Here is a 21,453-nt window from a genome sequence, read left to right on the forward strand (position 1 = left end):
TAGCCCCACAACCTAATAGTACCCAGAGGTCATTGATTTGCACAATTAAACTCACAAAAACAAAGCAGTGAAGTCTTTGGAGCAAGGAATCATCATTTTACAATAGGAATTCCAGCTCCACACTCATGTTCCTGTACGCAACTGCAGTCTAAATAGATTTTATTAGTAGGAATAACAAATAATGAATTGTTCCCAAATGATCACATTCTTGAATTCTTTGTTGTTTTGCTGTTTGTTTGGGTGGTTTTGTTGTTGTTTGTTTTTTGGTGTTTTTTTTTTTTTTCCTGCTTGTTAATGGCAATAAACAGCTCAATTTGCTTTTCATTTGTAGGCCTTTTCTGAGTGGTTTTGTGGACATTCCCAAATTTAATGGAAGCATCTGTCCAGTGGGATTGGTTTTACTCCGTGCCAGTATTTGGGGGAATGATGGCTTAGGACTGACGTCAAACTTGGTGGTTTCTGCTGAAACCTGCAGGGCCCAAACTCCAGTTTACCTGTCAAAACCTGCCATAGTGTTTCTGTTTCCTGCAGGGAATCAAATGGAGCAACAAACAATAGGGATAACCAAGGAGAGGATGAAAACAAGGAAAAACCTGCTAGCACTGAAACTTTTCTGAGTGACCAGACTAGCACCAGCAGAATGGGACAATAAAGACATTCAGAGTGGGGTGGAGACCAACAACCACTCAAGGAGGAAGGAGTTAAGGATTTCTTCCTTGAAAAGGAAGAAAATAACCTCTGGGTACAAGGATCTCTACAGGTACCAGGGTGACAATAGTGGTGACCCCAGTGCAGACACCTAAATTCAGTGTTTTGCTTTGCAGAGTCCTTAAAAGTGCCCACAGCATTGCCTGGGTGCCTGCCAGACCCTGAAGAAGGTTTCCTCACCTACAACTGGCTCAGTACCTCTGTATCTTCACAAGCAAAGTGATTTCTCACAGTCTCTGACACCTTTTCCAAACGTGTGTGGTAGTGCTACCTCCTTGATAATGCAGTCTGGAATAAAATAAAGTTTCCTTAGTCCCCTGTGAACCTGAAATGCAGTCACTCCTGGGCTGGAGAAGAGTGACAGGAAGGTGTTTAGAAGTGTCAAGAAATAAATAGGGAGACAGAAAAATGGACTTTCTCAGACCATTTTGCTGAGGTGGTTGGCTTGTCCCCATGGTGAGCATCAGGCAGTGTTGGAGAGTGAGGATGACTCACATCTGGCAGGCAAGCAGCATTTCTGCATCCCCATTTCAGCACTGCCAGATGGGCACCTCAGGGCTTCAAGGTGTGACTCCTCCAGTGACCTGGGGAGATGTTTCCAGCTGAGCTTGCAAGAAGGATCCTATGGAAAATCCCTTATGGAGCAAAACAGCAGTGAAAAAGATGGGCTAATGAAATTAACCCTTTGGTACAGCCCTGAGCATGAGCTTGGACATGGCAGGGAGCAACCATTTATTTTTTGGACATTTTCCCTTGGAGATCTCTGTGGCATGACCCAGAATTGTCCAAACCCAGTTCCAGCTTCAAAGGCAGAGCACCAAACTGCAAAGCCTGGACAGAGGCAGCCACAGGGGACACCCACCAACACAATCCAGGTGTGTGGTCCTCTTCCCCATCTCTTCTCCAGGTGGGAAGCGTGATCTGCCAGGACCACTGCTAACAGGGACATCAGGGTTATTATCACACAGAACTGCTTAACAGGGACATCAGGGTTATTATCACACAGAACTGCTTGCCCAGACACCCATTTTTCTGCTGTATCTTCGAGAGTTTGAGTGTAAAGTACAAGGCTGGTCTTCCAAAGCACCCAAACCATCAGTGATCTAAAGGGGAGTAAATCCAGATGGATCAGTGGGGGAATATGGATGGTAAAGGCAGGAGCAACTCATTAGGTGGGATGGATTCAACAAAAAGAGGCTACAGGAGGAGAAGACCTCTAAGAAGTTGTTTGCCAGAAGGGTGAAATCCAAGGAAAGAATTCAATTACTTAAAGAAGATGACATGGACACAGAACTAATCAATTTGCAAGGAGACACGGATATGTTCCCACTGCAAAGAATAAAATTTCCAAGAACTGGATGCAGTGAGATCCAGAATTGCCTCTCCCAAGGCACACAGCAGAGGTTCAGGGACTGGGACACATATGGCTGATCCATGGGGAACTGCAGAGACAGACAATCCTTTCTCCAAATGTGACAACTGCCCATGGTATTTGCCACCAGAGCCACAGAGGGGTGCAGAAAGGAGGAGAATCGGGAAAAGGGAGAAGAAGATGAAGAGCTACAAAGGAAGAAGGCACCTGAGGGTTTGCCAATGCACTTGGTGGGCTGGCAGACGTGATCATATTTCTGCAGTGTTGTTCTCCAATGGCTGATCTGAATTCTGCTGTGAGTCACTCAGCTCTGCTTTGAGCAGTAAACGCTCGGTTTTGGAGCAAATTATTTTTGTTCCATACATTAAGCTCTAAATTTAATCACCTGTGGTTTCTCTGAGGGGTGTGCAGCGAGAGTACACAGGGAAGGAACAGACCTTTTCCAGCTGAACGTGTGGAATTCATCCTGACAGGCTGATGGCCCCATTTAATGTAAACACTCTCCACTCAGCCCCCTTCCCTCGCTGCCTTTGACTGGAGCAGCCACAGACTGGGAAAGTTTTGTTTTGAATGTAAACACTTTCCCTTGCCCTGTCCTTGCAGCAGGAGAGCAAAGCCGCCCACGTCCCCGTTCCCCTGACCTCTGGGGGAAGTTCATGGATCCTTCCCGTAGGAGAGCAGCAGCCATGCTGCCCACTGGGGTCCCTAATGAATCCCAGGAAGAGTCTGAGCATCGTGGGTTAGAAAATCATGGAATTGCAGAGTGCTTTGGGTTGGAGGGACCTTAATATCATTGAGTTCCAGCCCCCTGCCATGGACAGGGACACCTCCCAGGTTCCTCTGAGCACCATCCAGCCTGGCCTTGTGTGTTTCTGGTTCTCACATCTCAGCAGGAGCAGGTGGGCAAAGACCTAAAGCTGTGATAGGATAAACTTTGTGTGCACCACCGCCCTGTCCAAGACCTTACTGTCATTACCTGCCCTAAATGGAGAGGCCAAACTGGCAGACAAATCCAGGTTTTCCATCTGCTGAGAAAGTCAGTGGGATCCTGCTTTCCTGGAGCACAGCCAGGTGATGGAAACTACAGAAGAAACGGTCAGGTCAGACCAGTAAAATCACACAAATTACTTTTCTTCTCTATTTCTGCCCATCAGCAAAAATTAAGCCCTTCCTTCAGAGATTTTATATATATTTCCTACACCGAAGCAAAGGTGATCCCTTCAATGCTTGGCAGCAGTGTGAAGGAAGCCAGGCTGGCTCCTCTCAGGCCATCTGAGCAGGCAGCAGTGACCCCTTTATTTTAATTTTCAGGGCACAGCTTCAGAATCTGGCTGTGGAAAGGTGCATCTGAGGGAAAGGTGCTGACATGCCAAGGTGCCGAGCTGCAGGGTTGATCCTAAACTCCAGTTTTTGGGACAGAGAATGAAATGTTAGTGTGGGGAGGTTACTGGATGTATTTCCCATGAGGGTGTCTGGTTTTCTTTTTAATTTTTTTTGGGAAAGCAATCCAGGGTGCAATCCAGTCATCTGAAAGCAGACACTGAGGTTGCCCATGTGTCTTGTACCACTGGAGATAAATGCCCTGGGATGTCCCTCCTGGATCCTGACTGTCCTTCTAGAAGAGCATGGAGCTTCCCTCCATCCTGCTTTGCAAGCAAAACCTCACATGGTTTCCTCATTTACCTTAGGGATGGCACTGGGAATATTTTAGGGAAGGAAATTGCAATCCAAGCCTGGTGAGCAATCAAAGCTTGGTAGGCATGGACAATAATGGGAGATGAGACATCCACCTGCTCATAGAAACTCTCCACAGAAATTTTCACCTGTGGGTCTGGTCCCAATTCCTCTGTCTACCTGCACACCAGAAATGATCACATTCCTTGTCTACCAGAGCCATGGATGAGAAGGGAAGCACTGATTAAGGAGGTGTTCAGGAAGGGGACTCAGGAAGGGAGGGTGGTGGCAAGGAGGTCATCAGATGCAATGGGAATTGTTCCTTTCTCCTGGGTGGCTTTCCCAGGAGAGCAGAAGCTCTCTGCCAGTATCTGCACCGCTCCTTTGCCTAAATGCTGGCAAAACTGCAATCTGCCTGCACGCAGATACTACAGGGTGCTGTGCTGCCTCCCACATCCATCTGGATCCCCTAGTGTGAGCTGCTCCAGTCTAGAAATAACACTGTTTGAACAGCCCCTGGCACAGAAGAGGCTGAAGCACTTAACTAATGGGCTTGTGCATCATGAAGGATCTCAGATACATCAGTCTGCAAAGAGCCCAGGAGTGCTGCCACTCTGGGGTGCCACTGGAAGTGAAGCACAGTAAGATTTAATCCCAAATAATCCAGCTTTTACAAGGAAGAGGAGAGGGAGAGATGCAATATTTGGAAAATCCTCCACTTTTCTCTTTCTCTTTCTCATTACTGAGAAGGTTGTGAGGCCCTGGCACAGGGTGCCCAGAGAAGCTGTGGCTGTCCCTGGATCCCTGGAAGGACAGATTGGACATGGATTGGAGCAACCTGGGATAGTGGAAAGTGTCCCTGCCCTTGGCAGGGGCTGGAATTGGATGGTATTTGGGATCCAACCCAAACCAACCTGTGATTGTATGATAATCTCCAAGTGAGGAATACTCAGAAAACAAAACCTGTGATGTAAAGTCACTCTGCTTTGTTTCCCCAAATCCCCACAAGCCTGTGGCTGGCTGCCAGCTGGACTTCACACTGCATCCTCACAACTTTCCAGATAATTCCTACGGAAGGAGCCCTGGGAACAAAAAGACCCCACAGCTGAAAAACTGTTTTGGTGCAGTTTGGAAAGTGTCTCTGAGAGAACTTGGCTTCAAAGGCTGAGGATCAAAAGCTGGAAGCTGCTCTGAACCCAAGTCCTCTGCTCTCAAACCAGAACCAGGGGCAGCTGGTGGTGCCACCACTGCTGTGTTTTCTGTGTGCCCCACGCCCTTCCAAATTGCCTGAGGACACATCTGGGGAAGGAATACAGATGTCAGATCTCCTGCTGGGCACTCAGGTGAGAGGGCAGGAAATAACACCATTTCCAGCTTCTTCTGCTGACCTGGGGGCTCAAAACTGAGTCCCTGGATTTGGGGGTCAGTGCCCTCCATGATCCCTATCCTTACTTGTGAGCTGTTTCTCAGTGATTTGTGGAGCTGCTGTGGGGAAAACATGAGCTGGAAAACAGCCAGGGATGAGATGTGACACAAGCCCAAAGTGCTGGTGACATCCTCCCCTCAGCAATGCCTGTCTCTTTTCTGGATTCCTGTCCCTTTCCTGGTCCTGCTGCCCTAACCCCCTCTTGCCTCATTGCCACAAAGACACCCCCATTTCTCACTGTCTCTATGCTACAAACCACCAGTTTTAGGCTTAGGATATGATTTCCCCCAGTTCCAAACAAGTTTCTCTTTTATCTTTTCCCCACTTAAATGCTTTCACCAAGGTCTTGCCTCTGTCTCCTAGACTGAGCTCTGGCACAGCAAAGTCTGGGGCCGGATTTTTGTGCAGTGGGGTCTGTTCCCTGCTCAGTGTTTGCATAATTGATGCAAATTTTTAATTGGAGAGCTCTTGCAGGGCTGTGTTATGGCTATTTTTTCCCCCCCATCATGGACATTTTTTTGGAAGGTTTGTAGCTTTGTTCTTGGGTTTCTCAGCACTTTCAGTCCTGCATTGCAAGAGCCTTGCAGGGGAATACAGCCAGGAGTTCTTTAATTCAGGAGATCAGACAGGGAAGCCCCTGTGATTTGCTCCAGCCTCTGACTCACTGGGGGAAATCCCATAAACCACAACAAATAAGCAAACACCTGGACACAAGAGGAGCAAGTTTGATTCCAGGTCCTGAAACCAAGTGGCAGCAACAATCTCAGGTGCCTACAGCTCCAGGCACACTTTTTGGGCAGATTTGTGTTGGAAAGAGCTGCCTGGGGCCAGTCCTGTTGATCTTCCTTAAATGAATGACATCAATGTGCTCACTATGTAAAACAGGAAAGGCTGCTTGGATTTATCCAATGCATGGATTTCTCCCAGCAGGAATCCCTTGTAATTTTTTAAATTTTTTCCCATTTTTTTTCCTTTTCTTTTTTTCTTTTTTTTTCTTTTCTTTTCTTTTTTTTTTTTTTTTTTTTTTTTTTTTTTTTTTTTTTGCCCAGCTACTGGAGGGGGTAAAATTAAAGATGCATTTCAAGGGCCTTAATGACTGAGCTGTGAATTGCCTTGGGTTGGAAACGGCCCAGGAGGAGGAAATGCCCTCTCTTGATCAAGCTGGCAGTTGGTTTTCTGCCACCAGATCTGGTGGTTCTTGGGCTTGGCTCCAAAGGCATCAGCTAGGAGCCCTCTTGGAGAAAGGCTATTCATTAGGAGCAGCTCAAAACCATCTCCTGTTCCAGCCACTCCAGTTAATCCATCCCTGGGCTGTTCTCACCCATAAATTATGGTGCAGGGAGAAGTGCAGCCTTCTGTTTCCATGTGACAGTTCAAAGAGCACCAAAACAGAGAACACAGGGCAGGCAGAAGCAGAATCAGGGAATCACAGAGCCATTAAAGTTGGAAAAGCCCTCTAAGATCACAAAATCCAACCATTCCAAGTGCCACATCCACATGGCTTTTAAATCCCTCCAAGGGTGGGGATTCCACAACTGCCCAAGCAGCCTTTGCTGGTGTTTGACAACCCTTTCCATGAAGGAATTCTTCCTAAATATCAGTGAAAAAATCCTAATCAGTGAAAAAAGCTGATTCACTCAGTCATAGAATCAATACAGCAAGTTATCCCATAAGGAATGATGGAAATTAATCTCCTTTGTACCTGCAAGGATAGAGACCCCAAGAACCAAAATCCATGTTTTGCCTGTCATCTTTCACAGGTTTGTTCATCTCAAGTTGTCTCACATTTAGCAGAACAAACTCAGTTTGTTACAGACACAGAGAATGGAAAATTTCACCTGATAGATAATGTTTAGCACCAGAAACTGAGACTTTATCTCAGAAGGGTCCCATAATCTTAAAAGGAGCTATCAGCCCTACCTAGAATACAGCACAATAATCACAGCAGGCGAAACTCCTATTGATCCATCAGAAGATAATTCATGTTGTTTTCCCAAGGAAATACACTTGTTTTGTCAAATATAATGAAGCCATCAAACCCAGCTTAATATAGATGAATTTATGGTTATGTGGTGTATTCTGGTACTGGCTCCAAAACTCCTGTTGAGAGATTTTGTAACATTTTGCTCACTGAATCCCAGTAGTTTCAATTTTTTCAGGGTCTATTTTTTCCCTGTTTGTGGTACACTCCTTATAGCAACTGCCTCGAGATGCGTCAGGACTCTGCCATATAAAAATGGACATTTGGCTTTAAATAGTTTTATTTGGTGGTGTAGTGGGTGGGCTGGAAGCAGAATAATCCCTTGCACAAGTCATGGAATATTTGGGTCCTGCTTCCAATCACTGCCTTGCTTTGGTCAGGCAGAAGCAGAGCAGATGTTCAAATTTGGGTGTCCAAATCCTTAACTGAGGTCCAGAATAAGGCATCTGTTATAACAGCAGAAACTGCACTGAGCCCCTCTGTCCACCCCTGGCTTCCCACACAGGTAGGAAACACTTGGGGTCCAAATAATTGTTTTTGGCTGATTATTTCCAAACAAACATGAAGTGTTTCCCTGTTTTTCTGCACCCTGGTGTCTTCTCAGGCACGTGGAGGGAATCAACACTGTCTAATGCTTTGGCTGCATAATTTATTCATAGGCTCCTTATCCATGTGCCTACTTGGAATTGTCTCCTGTACCCCTCCTGCAGGATGGAAATGTGTTTTCCCTGGAGGGAAACCCAGCTCCCAGGTTGCTTTTTCACAGAGTTTCTCTAGACAGACACAATCCCTGTGTTTATTGTATTCCCCAGGTGAATCCACTGTTCCCCCAGTGCTATTCCAGAGGGCTGCACATCCCCACGTGTCCCTGTGCCTTTCCCACTGCACACATCCCTCCTGTCATGCCCCAGGAATGACACTCTGGCAGGCTGCTACACAGCCCTGATGCTATTGCGTGGGAAAAAGAGAAGCAGAAATCACATTTGAGGGCTGCTGAAGCAAAGCCAAAATTTGTCAGGGAAAACAATGGATTTCCCCTCATTTAATGCTTTAAGAATAGTCCTGAAATGGTTCAGGAATGGTTTGGGGCCAAGTGTTCTCTTCTTGAGAAAGGGAGATGGGCTGGAAGATCCATCCATCCATCCATCCATCCATCCATCCATCCATCCATCCATCCATCCATCCATCCCCTGTAATTTAACACATTTATGGTACTTTGGCATGGTAATTTGGATGTTCCCTTTGATGGGAACATCCTGTGGTGCCTCTTGACTGGATGATGCTCAATAAATGCAACCAGAGCTTGGTACCAGCAGATTTTGACTCCACCAGTGTCTTTGCTGGTGTTTTTCATCAAGGTATTGTTCCTGTGAACCAGGACCAACAGGGGACATGTGGCAGATGGCAAGGTTCATCCCAATTGCTCGTGTTCCAGTTTGATCTGATGCTCTTGGCCATAGATAATTATTCCAGAGAAATTTACATTCCTTTCTCTACATCAGTTCTGACTTCCACCATAACTCTGAAAATTTCAGGAGATACAAATAAATGCCCTGACAGTCAAAGTAATTAAATGACCTTTTATCTTTTATCCTTCTTTCAAATCACCTTTTTTTTTTTATCAGGTCCTGTGCACAACAACACTAAAGAAATTTGTGTTTTTCCTGGGATTGCGTCTTGTGGTAGATTTTCAGTATTTTCTGATATCTAACCAGGTGCTGAGCTCGCTCTGAACTTTCCTTCTGTGAGGGAGAGTATAGGAGTTTTCAGTCCTTCACCCATCTGTCCATTTTTATAGGAACTTGGGATACTAGAGCACTTCTAGCACTTTTTGAAATGCAGCTGGGGTTGATGATGGGCTCCACCCAGAGCAGTGTGACCAGGTCAGAAGAGAGGATGGGGCTTGGAGCCACCTGCTTTGCTGGAGGATGTCCCTGCCCATGGCAGCGGGTGGAATGAGGTGAACTTTCAGGTCCCTCCCGACCCAAACCATTCTGTGATTGTATCACAAAAGAGTTCATCAGATGGTGAGTTCCTCACAGGCACAGAATGATAACATAAGCCCTTTTCCTATTAGTAAACCATGCTAAATGCTCTTTTATCAGAGTAGAATTAGATTCTCAATTTCTACCAGAACATGGTCTCACATCACATGAAACATGCTTTCACAGCGTTTTCCCCATCATTTATTTTACAAGTGGCTCTGCAAAATGCTTTGTGAAAGGTCTCCTGCTCTATGTCAAACAGCAACTAAAAATATATTTATATTTTGACTTGAAGGAGACCTTTCAGAGCCTGGCTGGTGTAGCAGCTGCCTTTCCTTCAGGGTGCAGGTGGAAAAGCCAGTTCACTGTTCTTCTGAAACGTACCTGGAAATGAGCAGCAGCTTCCACTGCAAACACAGCAGGTCACCAACCCAAGGGAAAGATTAGACTGCTAGTCTGGAGGGTTTTATCCATGCCCAGGTATTCCTGGTCTGGGTAACCTGCTGCTTGTGGATGGACAGGGTGAAGGGAGCCTCGGGTTGTGGCCTTCACCCTTGTGTGGCACTAACTATGGTGTTTCCTCATTTCTCACTACGTGTCTTTCTTTCTCACACCAGTCTTGATTTCTGACCAAATCTAAAGGATAACAAACATGGGAGCCCACTATGGGAGTCCAGAGGAGACCATGCTTAAAAACACAGGCACTGAGGTACATAAATCACCATCCTGGGTACCAGCTAGTCCATCCTTGATCCCAAGGGATGGCTGGTTCCTCCTAGAACCTTCTGAGGTGCTGATGGAGAAGGTCTTGACCTCCACTCCTGGGATGGTCCTGTCTGGGAACTCACATTGAGCTTCAGGTGCCCCCCAGCTGAAGAGTGGTGGGAATCAGGCCTCCATCCCTCCTCCCACTCTTACTGATGTCCTCCTAGATCAGGTTTCAGAAAGCAGGGTACTCTCCACCTATAGGGGGTTCTGGTTCCCTGATCACCTGGCATAGAGGTCCTACTGCAAGGACAGATCCAGAACCTAACTTTTAACAGGATTTTCCATTAGCAGAAGAACCAGTGAAACCTCTATAAAGCCACGGAATTGTTCAAGTTGAAAAAGCCCTCAGAGATCATAGAGTAAAAAATCCAGACTAGGCTATATCCCACATTTTCTGCAAATACCTGCAGTGCAGACACCATCAGCTCATTAGCTGTGCCTGCATGTTTTTGTAGTCACAGAATGGTTTGGGTTGGAAGGGACCAGCAACACCAGCCCTGCCATGGGCAGGGACAAATCCCACTATCCCAGATTGCTCCAGCCTGGCCTTGGACACTTCCAGAAATGCAGGGGCAGCCACAGCTTCACTGGGCATCCTGTGCCAGGGCCTCCCCACCCTCACAGGGATGAATTTCTTCCCCATACCCCATCTAACCCTGCCCTTTAAAACCACTGCCCCTTGTCCTGTTACTTCCTGCCCATATAAGTTGTTCTGCCTCCCTTTATCAGCCTCCTTTAGGCTCTGAGCTCTCCCTGGAGCCTTCTCCTCTCCCAGTGAGCACCCCCAGCTCTCCCAGCCTGGCTGCAGAGCACAGACCCAGCCCTTGGAGCATCTCCATGGCCTGAGACAACCAAAGGGAGATGAACTCTGTGCTACAAACCAGCCCTAAACTGCTGGCCCTACATCTCTGAAAAGTCTCCAGGTAAATTCTCCCGGCAGGTGTTTGCTCAGGGAGCAGGAACCCTGCCACAAACCCCAGAAGCACCTCCCAGCAAACCCAGGCAGCAGCCCAGGAGAGCTCCACTGCTCTCCTCACTCGGCAAAGACAGGACCCAAACACAAACCACAAACCAGGATTTCATCTTGGGTTGAACAACTCGCTGCTAAAGATCCTCATTAGCCACAGAAGCTGTTAATTGTATTTAAACTCCTGGTGATAACATGCTCAGGGACTGTGATCACACATCCAACAGGGAGTTAAATTACTCAGCTGATAAATAGACTGTGGCAGTATCGGGGAGTTTGAGCTGATTTAAAGAAAAATCATTGTAGATTGTTTGAGCATGGAGAAATGGCTGACAGCATTTGGCACACACGTGGCTCTTGCTATTTGAAATTTTGGGTTATTTCAGCTTTTTGACACCAATGTGATGAATATTGCTCCTGTGTAATAAATGTGGGAGCTACTCTGCAGAGTGGCAAGGATGTGTGCAGACTCAGACACCGAGGACGGCGCGAGTGCGGAAGTTTCCGAGTGCTGAAGGACTTTAAAGTGGAGTTGAGAGTATTTTGTCACTTGGAAAATTTAATTTTACTAGAAATTATAATCAGACCTCAGTGAACAGTGTGACTCAATGATGACTTCCTGCAAATTCGTGTCAAAGAGACAAAAAAATAAGTCAAAACATTTGGATATTTTCAGAAGAAAATAGATCACTTATTCATTTTACTTTGATGCAATTTGAAGGCACAATTTTAAATGTCTCTGAATTTTAATAATTTCCAATTTACTCTGAAGTTGAAACAATACATTGCTCTTCAATTCAAAGTTATTTTGTTTTTCAGGGGAGTTTCACTTTCATTTAAAGTGTGTATCAATACCATTTTCAGTTGGTCCTGAGTTATTACAACTAATTTTGTCTTATGAAATAAATAAAATCCATTCTACTTTACCACTTACAACTTTCTTTTTTTAGCAGAGTTGGTCCCAGCATGTTTCATCTTGTGGATTCACTGTAAAATTTACTGATTTCTGCGAGTTTCAGACCTGTCTCCTGAGCTGTAAAATCCAAGATTAGAAGTTTCTGTTCCCTTCTTGACAGCATTGAACGATTCTCGGATTTGAATAGGAAACTGCCATTAATAAAGGGGAGGGAGGGGAAATCAGAGGCAGCATATTTTGTAGTCATAAAATAAATGAACTTTTGCCGTGTTTATATTATACATATAATATGGCAGGAAGTAAAGATCAAAGCCATGTTTATAAAGGACTTGGCCAGTTGTGAGCTCGGAGGAAGCAAATGGGTTCGTGGGAGGCACCTAAAGAATGAAGTTTGGATTTTTAGCTGTGGAAATCAGTGTGCCTCCTTTGACTTGTCTGATTTACATCAGCAGAGAAGCTAGCACAAGGGTCTCATGGCAGAACAGATATGGTAAAACAAAATAAAATTAATTTTTTCTACTGAAAAGTATTTGCCTGAGGTTCCTTCTCTATTTTAAAGTACCGGGAGTAACTCAGAGGAACAGGATCCTGATTTCCAGCTTCATTAGCTGGAAGGTTGTCAGGTGGTTGGATCTAGACAATCTTTAAAGTCCCTTCCATCCCAAATCATTCCCTGATTTCATGATTTTAAGGTGTAAAGGTGCAAATGAGGTTTGGAGCTGGTTCCTGCCCTGGTTGGCCAAGAAAGGGAATATCAGAATGGGGCTGCTCAGGGAGCTCAGTCTTCAAGGACTGGTATTTCCCTGAGCCCCACGAATCCCAAAATGTTTATTTGCAGGTTACACCACCTCCCCTCCATTCCCCCTAATACACCTGATTGCTGAAAGGGAAACTGAGGCACGGTCAAATGGGAAAATTCATCCTTGGTCTTGCAGGGAGAGGAGTTCAGTGCAGTTTTACTGCTCTTTGCCTGAGTTATACCATCAACTGCAATGCTCCCACGGGGTGAAAATTTCTCACTGCAATGATTTCACCCCCATGGAGAGCAGAGCCAAACCCCCCTAACACCACCCACACCCACAGGAGACCCTGGAGCAGAGGCACCAGGCAGCAGCACGGTGAGAGCAGACATGCACAGCCCTGATTCACCACTCCAGGGACACCTCAGCTCTCCAGGCACCACGGATCCCAGGGATTATCCCACTGGAGGGATCCCACAGCCCTGGGGACACAGCCCAGGGAAACAGCCCCAGTGCTGGAGGGAGCTCAGATCCTCAGCAGGTCCAAATCTGTCCTGCAGTCACAGATGCTGCTCTGACTTGAGAGGCAGCCCTGAGCAAGAGGATTTGCAAAACCCTGAGAAAAAGTGCAGCCCCAGCTGTGATGAGTGTTCCTGTGGCTGCAGGGTTGGTGGGACACGAGTCCCCCGTGGGCTGTGGGACACGTGGGTCCCAGCTGGCAGATGGAATGACAGACCTCCCTGCTTTGCTGAGCTCTCTGCAAAGGCTGCTGCTGACACTCAGGAATTATTTTAATCTCTCTCTTCCCAGCTCCAGGCTTAGCTACAGCATTCCAGAGGGTTAATCAGGTCCCCTGAGCTGGGTGCCTGCTGTCAGGATGAGGAGCACTGGCTTCCCTTGCACATCCTGGGTCCCTGGTGCTGGAAGGGGACATTGCTTTGGACATCACAGGTCCCTGGTGGGCTCTGTGCCTGCTCAGCCTCCCCTGCACGCAGGGGGGAGCGTCCTTTTCACATCCAACTTGCCAAAACTTTAGAGCACAACATGAGAGCCAGCCCTAAATGAGCACACGGGCACTATAGCAGGGCCACAGCTCCTGGGGGTGGTGGATCAGTCCTGGAAAACCACAAGGGATCTTCACCCATCACCCTTATGGATAACACCCAGTCCTGCTCCAGGTCCCTGCACAACAACAGCAAGTGGGAAGTAAATATTTGTGCTTCAGGCTCTGATGCACTCCTTGAAGGGATAAAACCTCACTCATCTGCAACCGAGGTGGGAGCCCTGGACCCACAGGGGCAGCTCCCAAACTGGGAGAATGAGAAGATAACAAAACTGTTGTTGGAGACCACTGTGTCAAAGAAACAGCCTGTTTGGAACAGAGCTGCTTCCTCCTTAGCCTAAACTTCGTTAGTTAAAATGCTGAACGCAGAATGAATTAATTAAAACACTTATTATGCTGCTATTTTATTCACTTGCTATCTTTGATTGATTATATGGCTTTGCTTAATAAATATTGAATAAGTGCTAATTAATTGAATTAATTCATCGTTGGTTTATTCACCTGTCAATCACCTATCCCTCATTGCCATGCATGAGCTGTGTCCTGAAAAGTTTGTCCCAAGGAGCAGGTCCCCAGGGGCTCAGCCCCAGGCAGCGGAGCTGGGATGGGGTCACTTACCAAAAGGCAGGATGAAGAAGAAGGGGAACCAGCAGAGGATGAAAACACCCACGACGATGGCGAGAGTCTTGGCTGCCTTTTTCTCCCGGGAGAACTTGAGGAGCCGCACGGAGAGGGAGCTCCTGAAGTTGTGCCCCTTGCTCCGGGTGCTGGAGAGAGGCTCCTCCAGCACGCTGCGGCAGTGGATGCGCAGCACCACCTCCATGGACTTGTTCCTCTCCTTCTTGACCCCTGCCTCCAGGCTCCGGGTGGTCCGCCTGGCCACCACGTAAATCCTGAAGTACATCACCAGGATGACCATGAGGGGCAGGTAGAAGGAGAAGAGCGAGGAGAACAGGGCATAGCCCGGCTCCTCCGTGATGCTGCAGATGCTCTCGTCCGGCGGCGGCGGCTCCTTCCAGCCCAGCAGCGGCCCGATGGAGATGACCATGGAGGAGAGCCAGACCACCACGAGGATGACCCCCGCCTTCCTCTCGGTCATGATGGTGGGGTACTTGAGGGAGTACTTGACGCCGATGTACCTGTCCACGGAGATGATGCACAGGCTCATGATGGAGGCAGAGCAGCACAGCACGTCCACCGCTGCCCAGATGTTGCAGAAGATGCGCCCGAACACCCAGAAGCCCAACACCTCCAGGGTGGCCGAGAAGGGCAGCACGGTGGTGCTGAGCAGCAGGTCGGCGATGGCCAGGTTGACGATGAAGTAGTTGGTGACCGTCTGCAGGTGCCGGTTGCAAGCCACTGAGAGGATGACCAGGATGTTCCCCACGATGGCCGAGAGGATGAAGACGGCCAGAAAGACCCCGACGCCCACCGCCTGCACATCCAAGGCGAAAGTCAGCGTGGTGCCGTTGCCCTCGGGGGTCTCCTCCCCTTGCAGCCCCCAGGACCGGTTGGCAGCGCTCTGGCTGCCTTGTCCCGTCCGGTTCCCACTCAAGCTGCCATTGCTCAGCTCGGGGAAAGTCATTGTAGAAAAAGTCCGGGCTCCATTGAGGGCGAGGAGAAAGCGGTGCCGAGGCGCAGCTCCCCCAGCATGATCCCCGGCTGGCAGCCCCCGCCAAGACGCGCTCCGCACCTCGCTCCCCCGGCCGGGATGCAGGGATGGAGGGAGGGAGGGATGGAGACAGACGGAGCGAGGGAGGGCAGGACGCGCTGCCCGTCGCCCCCCGCCCGCTTCACGCCGTCCGTGCGCGCTGCCCCCCGTGCCCGCGGTGCCCGGCGCTCAGCCCCGGGGGGGCGGCTGGGCGGTCAGAGCCCCCCCGCCGCCCTGGCATGCTCCGGGGGCAGCGCTGGGCACGGCCGGCAGCGCCCGGCGGCTCCGCGCTCGGACCGGAGCGGCGGGAGGGGCCGGACGGGCCGGGGGCGGGCGGGAGCCCCGCGCGTCAGGTGCCGCCGGGGAGGAGGAGGAGGAGGAGGAGGAGGAGGAGGAGGCAGCGCTGCTCTGCAGGACGAGGCGAGCCCGGGGCAGAGTGAAACCGGCAGCAGAGCAGGCGGGGAGAGGGGAGATGATGGAGGGGGTCCGGGGGAGATGATGGAGGGGGTGCAGGGGAGATGATGGAGGGGGTCAAGCCAGATGATGATGGAGGGGGTTCCGGCACGCTCTGGGAGGAGGCAGCCCCCCGGAGAGTCTCGCAGCACTGGGGTGCATCCTCAGGAGGATCAATCAGCAGTAGGGTGCAGCCCCAGAAAGTGTCTCGCAGCACTGGGGTGCAGCCCCCAGGAGGATCACTCAGAACTGGGGTGCAGCCCCGAGAGGGATCACTCAGCAGTGGGGTGCAGCCCCCAGAAGGATCATTCAGTACCAGGGTGCAGTTCCAGAAGGAGCACTCATACCGGGGTGCAGCCCCAGGAGGAGCAATCAGAACTGGGGTGCAGTCCCAGGAGGATCACTCAGCACTGGGGTTTAGCCCCCAGAAAGATCAGCCTCAGGAGGAGCACTCAGCACTGGGGTTTGGCCACTAGAAGGATCACTCAGCACTGGGGTTTAGCCACCAGAAAGATCACTCAGAACTGGAGTTTAGCCCCAGGAAGAGCACTCAGAATTGGGATGCAGCCCCGGGAGGGGCCACTCAGCAGTGGGGTACAGTTTCAGGAGGATCACTCAGCAGTGGGGTGCAGCCCCCAGGAGGAGCACTCAGAACTGGGGTGCAGCCCCAGGAGGAGCACTCAGAACTGGGGTGCAGCCCCAGGAGGAGCACTCAGAACTGGGGTGCAGCCCCCAGGAGGAGCACCCAGAACTGGAGTGCAGCCCCCAGGAGCATCGCTCAGCACCGGGGTGCGGCGCTCCCGCCCGTCACCGCCGGGGGGCAGCAGAGCGCAGGGTTTGCCCGGCGGGCCCGGGTCCCGCCCGCCCGCGGGTCCCGCTGGAAAACAAACAGCATCCCACTGGAAAACAGCATCCCACTGGAAAACAGCATCCCACTGGAAAACAGCATCCCACTGGAAAACAGCATCCCACTGGAAAACAGCATCCCACTGGAAACAGCATCCCGCTGGAAAACAGCATCCCGCTGGAAAACAGCATCCCGCTGGAAACAGAATCCCGCTGGAAAACAGCATCCCGCTGGAAAACAGCATCCCGCTGGAAACAGCATCCCACTGGAAACAGCATCCCGCTGGAAAACAGCATCCCACTGGAAAACAGCATCCCACTGGAAACAGCATCCCGCTGGAAAACAGCATCCCGCTGGAAAACAGCCGTGCCGGCATCCCCGGCACTGCATCCCAGCAGCAGCATGCCCTGCCAGGCTGGCATGCCCTCCCTTAGTCCCAGCATCCCAGCAGGAGGATGCCCTGCCAGTCTGAAGTGCCCCTCTCCCAGCACCTCACCACAAGGATGTCCTCTATATGGCTGGCAAGTCCCTGCCAGCCCCAACATCCCACCAGGAGGATGCTGTGAACAGCTATCCTGTCTTTCCTCAGGCCCAGCACCCCACCAGGAGAATGCCCTGCCAGCCTGGCAGTTCACCCCCAGCATCCCAGCAGAAGGATGCCTTGGCAGGTTTTCTTTGTGGTCCTGCATCCAGCATCCCTCCCATGCCAAACCAATCCTGACCCCTCAGCCCAGGAATCCTCCCCGGGGTGCAAACATCCCATCATGAGCTCCTTCCCAAAGCAGAAGGGACAGTCATGGTCTTGCATTTGGGGACAGCTCCCTACCATGACTGAACCCTGCAGCAAAGCTTGGATGCAGCAGCTTGTGACTATAACATAGAAGTATAATATATAGGAACATGTTTCTGGCTAATTTAAACAGGGCTGAGGGTTTTTCCCACTGATAAAAGCAGATCCTGTTTACACTGGTTTCCTCCCAGTGACCTGCCTCCATACATTGTGATGGGGACTGACCCTGCTGGTGAACAGGGGCTCTCCCTCAGCTTCTTGCTACTGTACACAGGAAATATTTCTTTGGAGTGTGTTTATCCATGATTTTTCAACTTTATTTTTCTTAAAAAAATAGTTGCTTTATAGGACAGGCCAAGTGGAGAGTGGGATGATTTAACTGGTGCTGTCAGAGCATGGGAGATCTGTAGATTCACTGAGTATGAGAGTGGACAAAAAATATTATAGATTCTTTATTCCTTTATTTCCCTTGATAATCATTGCAGGAAATGACACATTTTTGATTTTCCTAGTTTCTTTCATGCACTTTTTTCTTCCTTATTATTTCACCCAACTTCCTTGAGCTGGGTTTTTGGCCTTGCCGAGAACAAGAGAACTTGAAAATACAAGAAAATAGGAGCAAATACTTTAAAAGGAAAGTGTTTATAAGGATGCTTTTGCTCAAAATAACACACCCGGCAAACACTTAACAGTTTTTTTAATGTGAATTAAAAAAAAACCAAAAAAAAAACAAACAAAAAACCAAACACCCAACACATGAGGTCAAATTAATTTTCCTTATATTTTGATGAAAACATGTCAGCCACCAAAATGAAGGATTGTTTCTTACTGGGATGCTAAACTCAGCATGGGAAGATCTCATCCATGGAATTTTGCAGCCCTATCTTTGCAACAACACAGATTGCTGTGGAGATATATTTATCTCATCTAATCTATCCAGTGACACCCAGAGATAAAGAAAACATGAGCCTCACTCCAAAGTGAAGGCTTGACTGAAGCTTCTCATGTACAGCAGGATTTTAACCACGTAGGAAGAAAAGAGAGGTTCACTGAGGTGAAGATTTTGTGTCTGCCCTGATCCTGCCTGTTGGAACCCTGGTGAATGAGAATTTTAGGCTTTCTGTGCTGACAGGCACTGACCCCCAGGAGACCTCTGCATTTGGCCTCAGGCTGTGGAGAAGGCTTCCAAAATTGAATGATGGAACTGGGATTGTGGGTGTGGAGTTTGGATAGAAATGTGTAATATCACAGGGTGGAAAACCTAGAGTTTAAGCTTTTAGAATATAGTCATATATATAAAGCAAAATGGAGGTTTTAGGGCAGAGACTGGTCCTTCTCCTTCTCCTTCTCCTTCTCCTTCTCCTTCTCCTTCTCCTTCTCCTTCTCCTTCTCCTTCTCCATGGTTTTGGGTGGTTTTGTGTAATTGGATAAAAAGTCCACATTGCAGGCCATGGACACAGGTGGTTGGTTATTGGGTTAAAAATAAAAATAATTTAGGTGACATTTCTTAATTGGACAGTTTATCCTTAAAAGGCCTTGTAGAGAGAGAGATGGGGCTCCATTTTTAGCTTGTCAGAGTGAAGGGCTGCAGAACTCAGGGTTTGTGAGACTGTAACAGAGACAAGAACTAACAAACATCCGAGTCTGAACAGGAAATACCATCTCACACATCTAATCCTGACCCTGGCAAAAAAGAAGCAAAAAAATCCTCACCTGCCCTCCCTGGGTGAGCTCTCCTCCTCTCCTGACATCTCCAAACACAACTTGTCCCTGCTGCTGAGAGGCTGGGGCTGGTATGGACTGACTGCAGGGTTAGAATGGGGTGCAAGGATGGGATGGGAGAGAGCAAGGAGCAATTTTTGGTGGGGTTAAGAGCCTGGGGACTGTCACATCTGCCCCAACCACACAGAAAAGCCTGGAGGTTGCACTGATGCCTTTGCCCTCCCCACCAGGGCAGGGAGAGATCACAGCCTGTGCTGTCAGTGCAGCTCAGCTAAAGCACATCAGAGCTCACTGCCATCCTGTCACCTCCCTGCTTTTCATCTGTTTCTCTCCAAATCAGGGCCATTATGGTTAATTTAAACTAATGAGGAACAGGTTTGTGTTGATGCACTTAAACCAAATAAAAGTGTTGGGGTAGGTCTGCATGGAGGAATTGGAGGTAAACACATGCAGGGGTGTGTGAGCACCTGGGATCTTGCCAGTCAGGGGATACAGCTCTTCCCTCTTAATGCTTTCATCCCTTTCCTCCCTCTTTTTTTACCCTTTTTGGGGAAGAGGCTATGCTGGGATTGAGGTAGTGCCATTTAGTGATGTGAACAGGGCTCTTTAGCTAGATAAAAAGACACGCACGCTCCTGATGAACAGTGTTTGTCACGCTGTAATTACATGTCATGCCCAAATCTTAGAAAGGAAAGGCAATTTTTTGGTTCCAAGCACCAGAGCTTAAAGGATTTTGATCAACATTTGCAAACACTCTGGGCTTTATACCAGGGAGAGTGGTAGTGTGGGTGGAAGGTGTTGCTGCCCATGGCAGGGAGTTGGAAATAAATGATCTTTAAGGTCCTTTCCAACCCAAACCATGATTCTGTGACTCTGCCCTTGTTCTGCAAAGGAAGATTATCCTTATCTGCCTGCACCATCTCCTGGATCCAGAGCTGGGAGAAATGGATCCTGCTCACAGCCAATGCAGAGCAGAGGCAAATTTATAAAATATTTAAGTGTTTGTAAAGGTGGGGTTGCCTTGCCTTGGGCAGAGCATCCAAAAATCCTCTGGAAAGCCAGGATCAATCTTCACTGCTTGTCCCTCTGAGGTCCTGTCCAGCTCTGCTGGCTCCTGGGCTGCTCCCAGGTCTTCAGGCACATTAAAAATGAGCTAAAAGTGATTGCAAGGGATGGTTCAAACCTGTTCTGCTGCGCCTTTTGTTTCCAAACATGGGGGATCTGGAGAAATTTGAGATCAGGACAATAACTGGGAGATGTAATGAGCAAAACCTGGACGGGGCAATTGCTGCAGAGCATTAGAAATGTGGGGAATTTTGATTTTATTATGAATGAGGGGTAGGGTGTGGATAAATTGGCCACCTTTGTTGGTGTTGTGATGTTACTCTTTTTCAACCTAAATGATTCTAAGAAGTTATTTTGACTTTGTTGGGGTGGATTCTTTTTGTCAATGTAAGTGAAGTCCTTGTGATTAATGCATGTTTTGTTCGTATTTTTGTATTCTTGCAGTTTTATTTAAGTCTAGGAAAAAGAAAGCAATGCTGTGAATGTTTATGGCTTAATTAATGAGGCAGGAAGGAGAAGCAAATAGCTTTTGTTAACTGAATGATAAAGGTGGGGGAAAAGAAACTTTGAGCATCCTCTAATGATATTTACCTGAACCTTCTCAGATATGGATTACAATTCCCTTTCCTTCCTGCTCCCACAACCCATCCCAGTCACTATCACATCTCACTACATTTACTATTTTTTCCCAGTTTTCTCCTTTTCATGTGAATGTGGCTGCTCTGGGTATGGTTTTGTTTTTAACTGTTTGCTCCCCTACTCGAGTGCTGTGATCCCAGAGCAGACAGTGGAGATCTGGTCCAAGCCCCTTTCCTGAAGATGGATTTGTCTTTTCCAAAGCCTCCCTTCATGGTGGCTTTCTCCTCCTTCAGAAGACTCCCTGTCCTCTGGGCTGGAAGGTTTCTGGTCTAGTCTAAACTTTCTTTGCTCCTTGCCAACTGATGAAGAGAGCATTTTATTACCTTCCTCTTGCAGGTTTTTAATTTAATTTTGGAGCAACTGAATAGGAAAGAAAAATGGAAAAATAATAACAGAATGGTTTGGGTTGGAAGGGACATCAAAGACTGTCTCTTTCCAACCCCCTGCCATGGGCAGGGACACCTTCCACTAGTCCAGATGGCTCCAAGCCCTGTCCAGCCTGGCCTTGGGCACTTCCAGGGATCCAGGAGCAGCCACAGCTTCTCTGGGCACCCTGTGCCAGGGCTCAGCACCCTCCCAGGGAACAATTCCTTCCCAATATCCCATCCATTGCTGCCCTCTGGCAGTGGGAGCCATTCCCTGTGTCCTGTCCCTCCATCCCTTGTCCCCAGTCCCTCTCCAGCTCT

The 21,453-nt window shown here is 48.6% G+C and overlaps 1 protein-coding gene across 1 annotated transcript in view; it reads right to left on the reverse strand.

Moving 5' to 3' along the window:
- ADRA1D (adrenoceptor alpha 1D) overlaps positions 1–15,445 on the reverse strand; it is a 41,925-nt gene extending 26,480 nt beyond the window's left edge. The window contains exon 1 of the mRNA XM_021535756.3: positions 14,219–15,445. Within this exon, the coding sequence (XP_021391431.1) occupies positions 14,219–15,185 (967 nt within the window). The 5' untranslated portion in view covers positions 15,186–15,445. The remainder of the gene's footprint in view (positions 1–14,218) is intronic.
- Between the last annotated feature and the right edge of the window lie 6,008 nt (positions 15,446–21,453).

Source organism: Lonchura striata, chromosome 4, assembly GCF_046129695.1.
Source record: "Lonchura striata isolate bLonStr1 chromosome 4, bLonStr1.mat, whole genome shotgun sequence".
Classification (NCBI taxonomy): domain Eukaryota; kingdom Metazoa; phylum Chordata; class Aves; order Passeriformes; family Estrildidae; genus Lonchura; species Lonchura striata.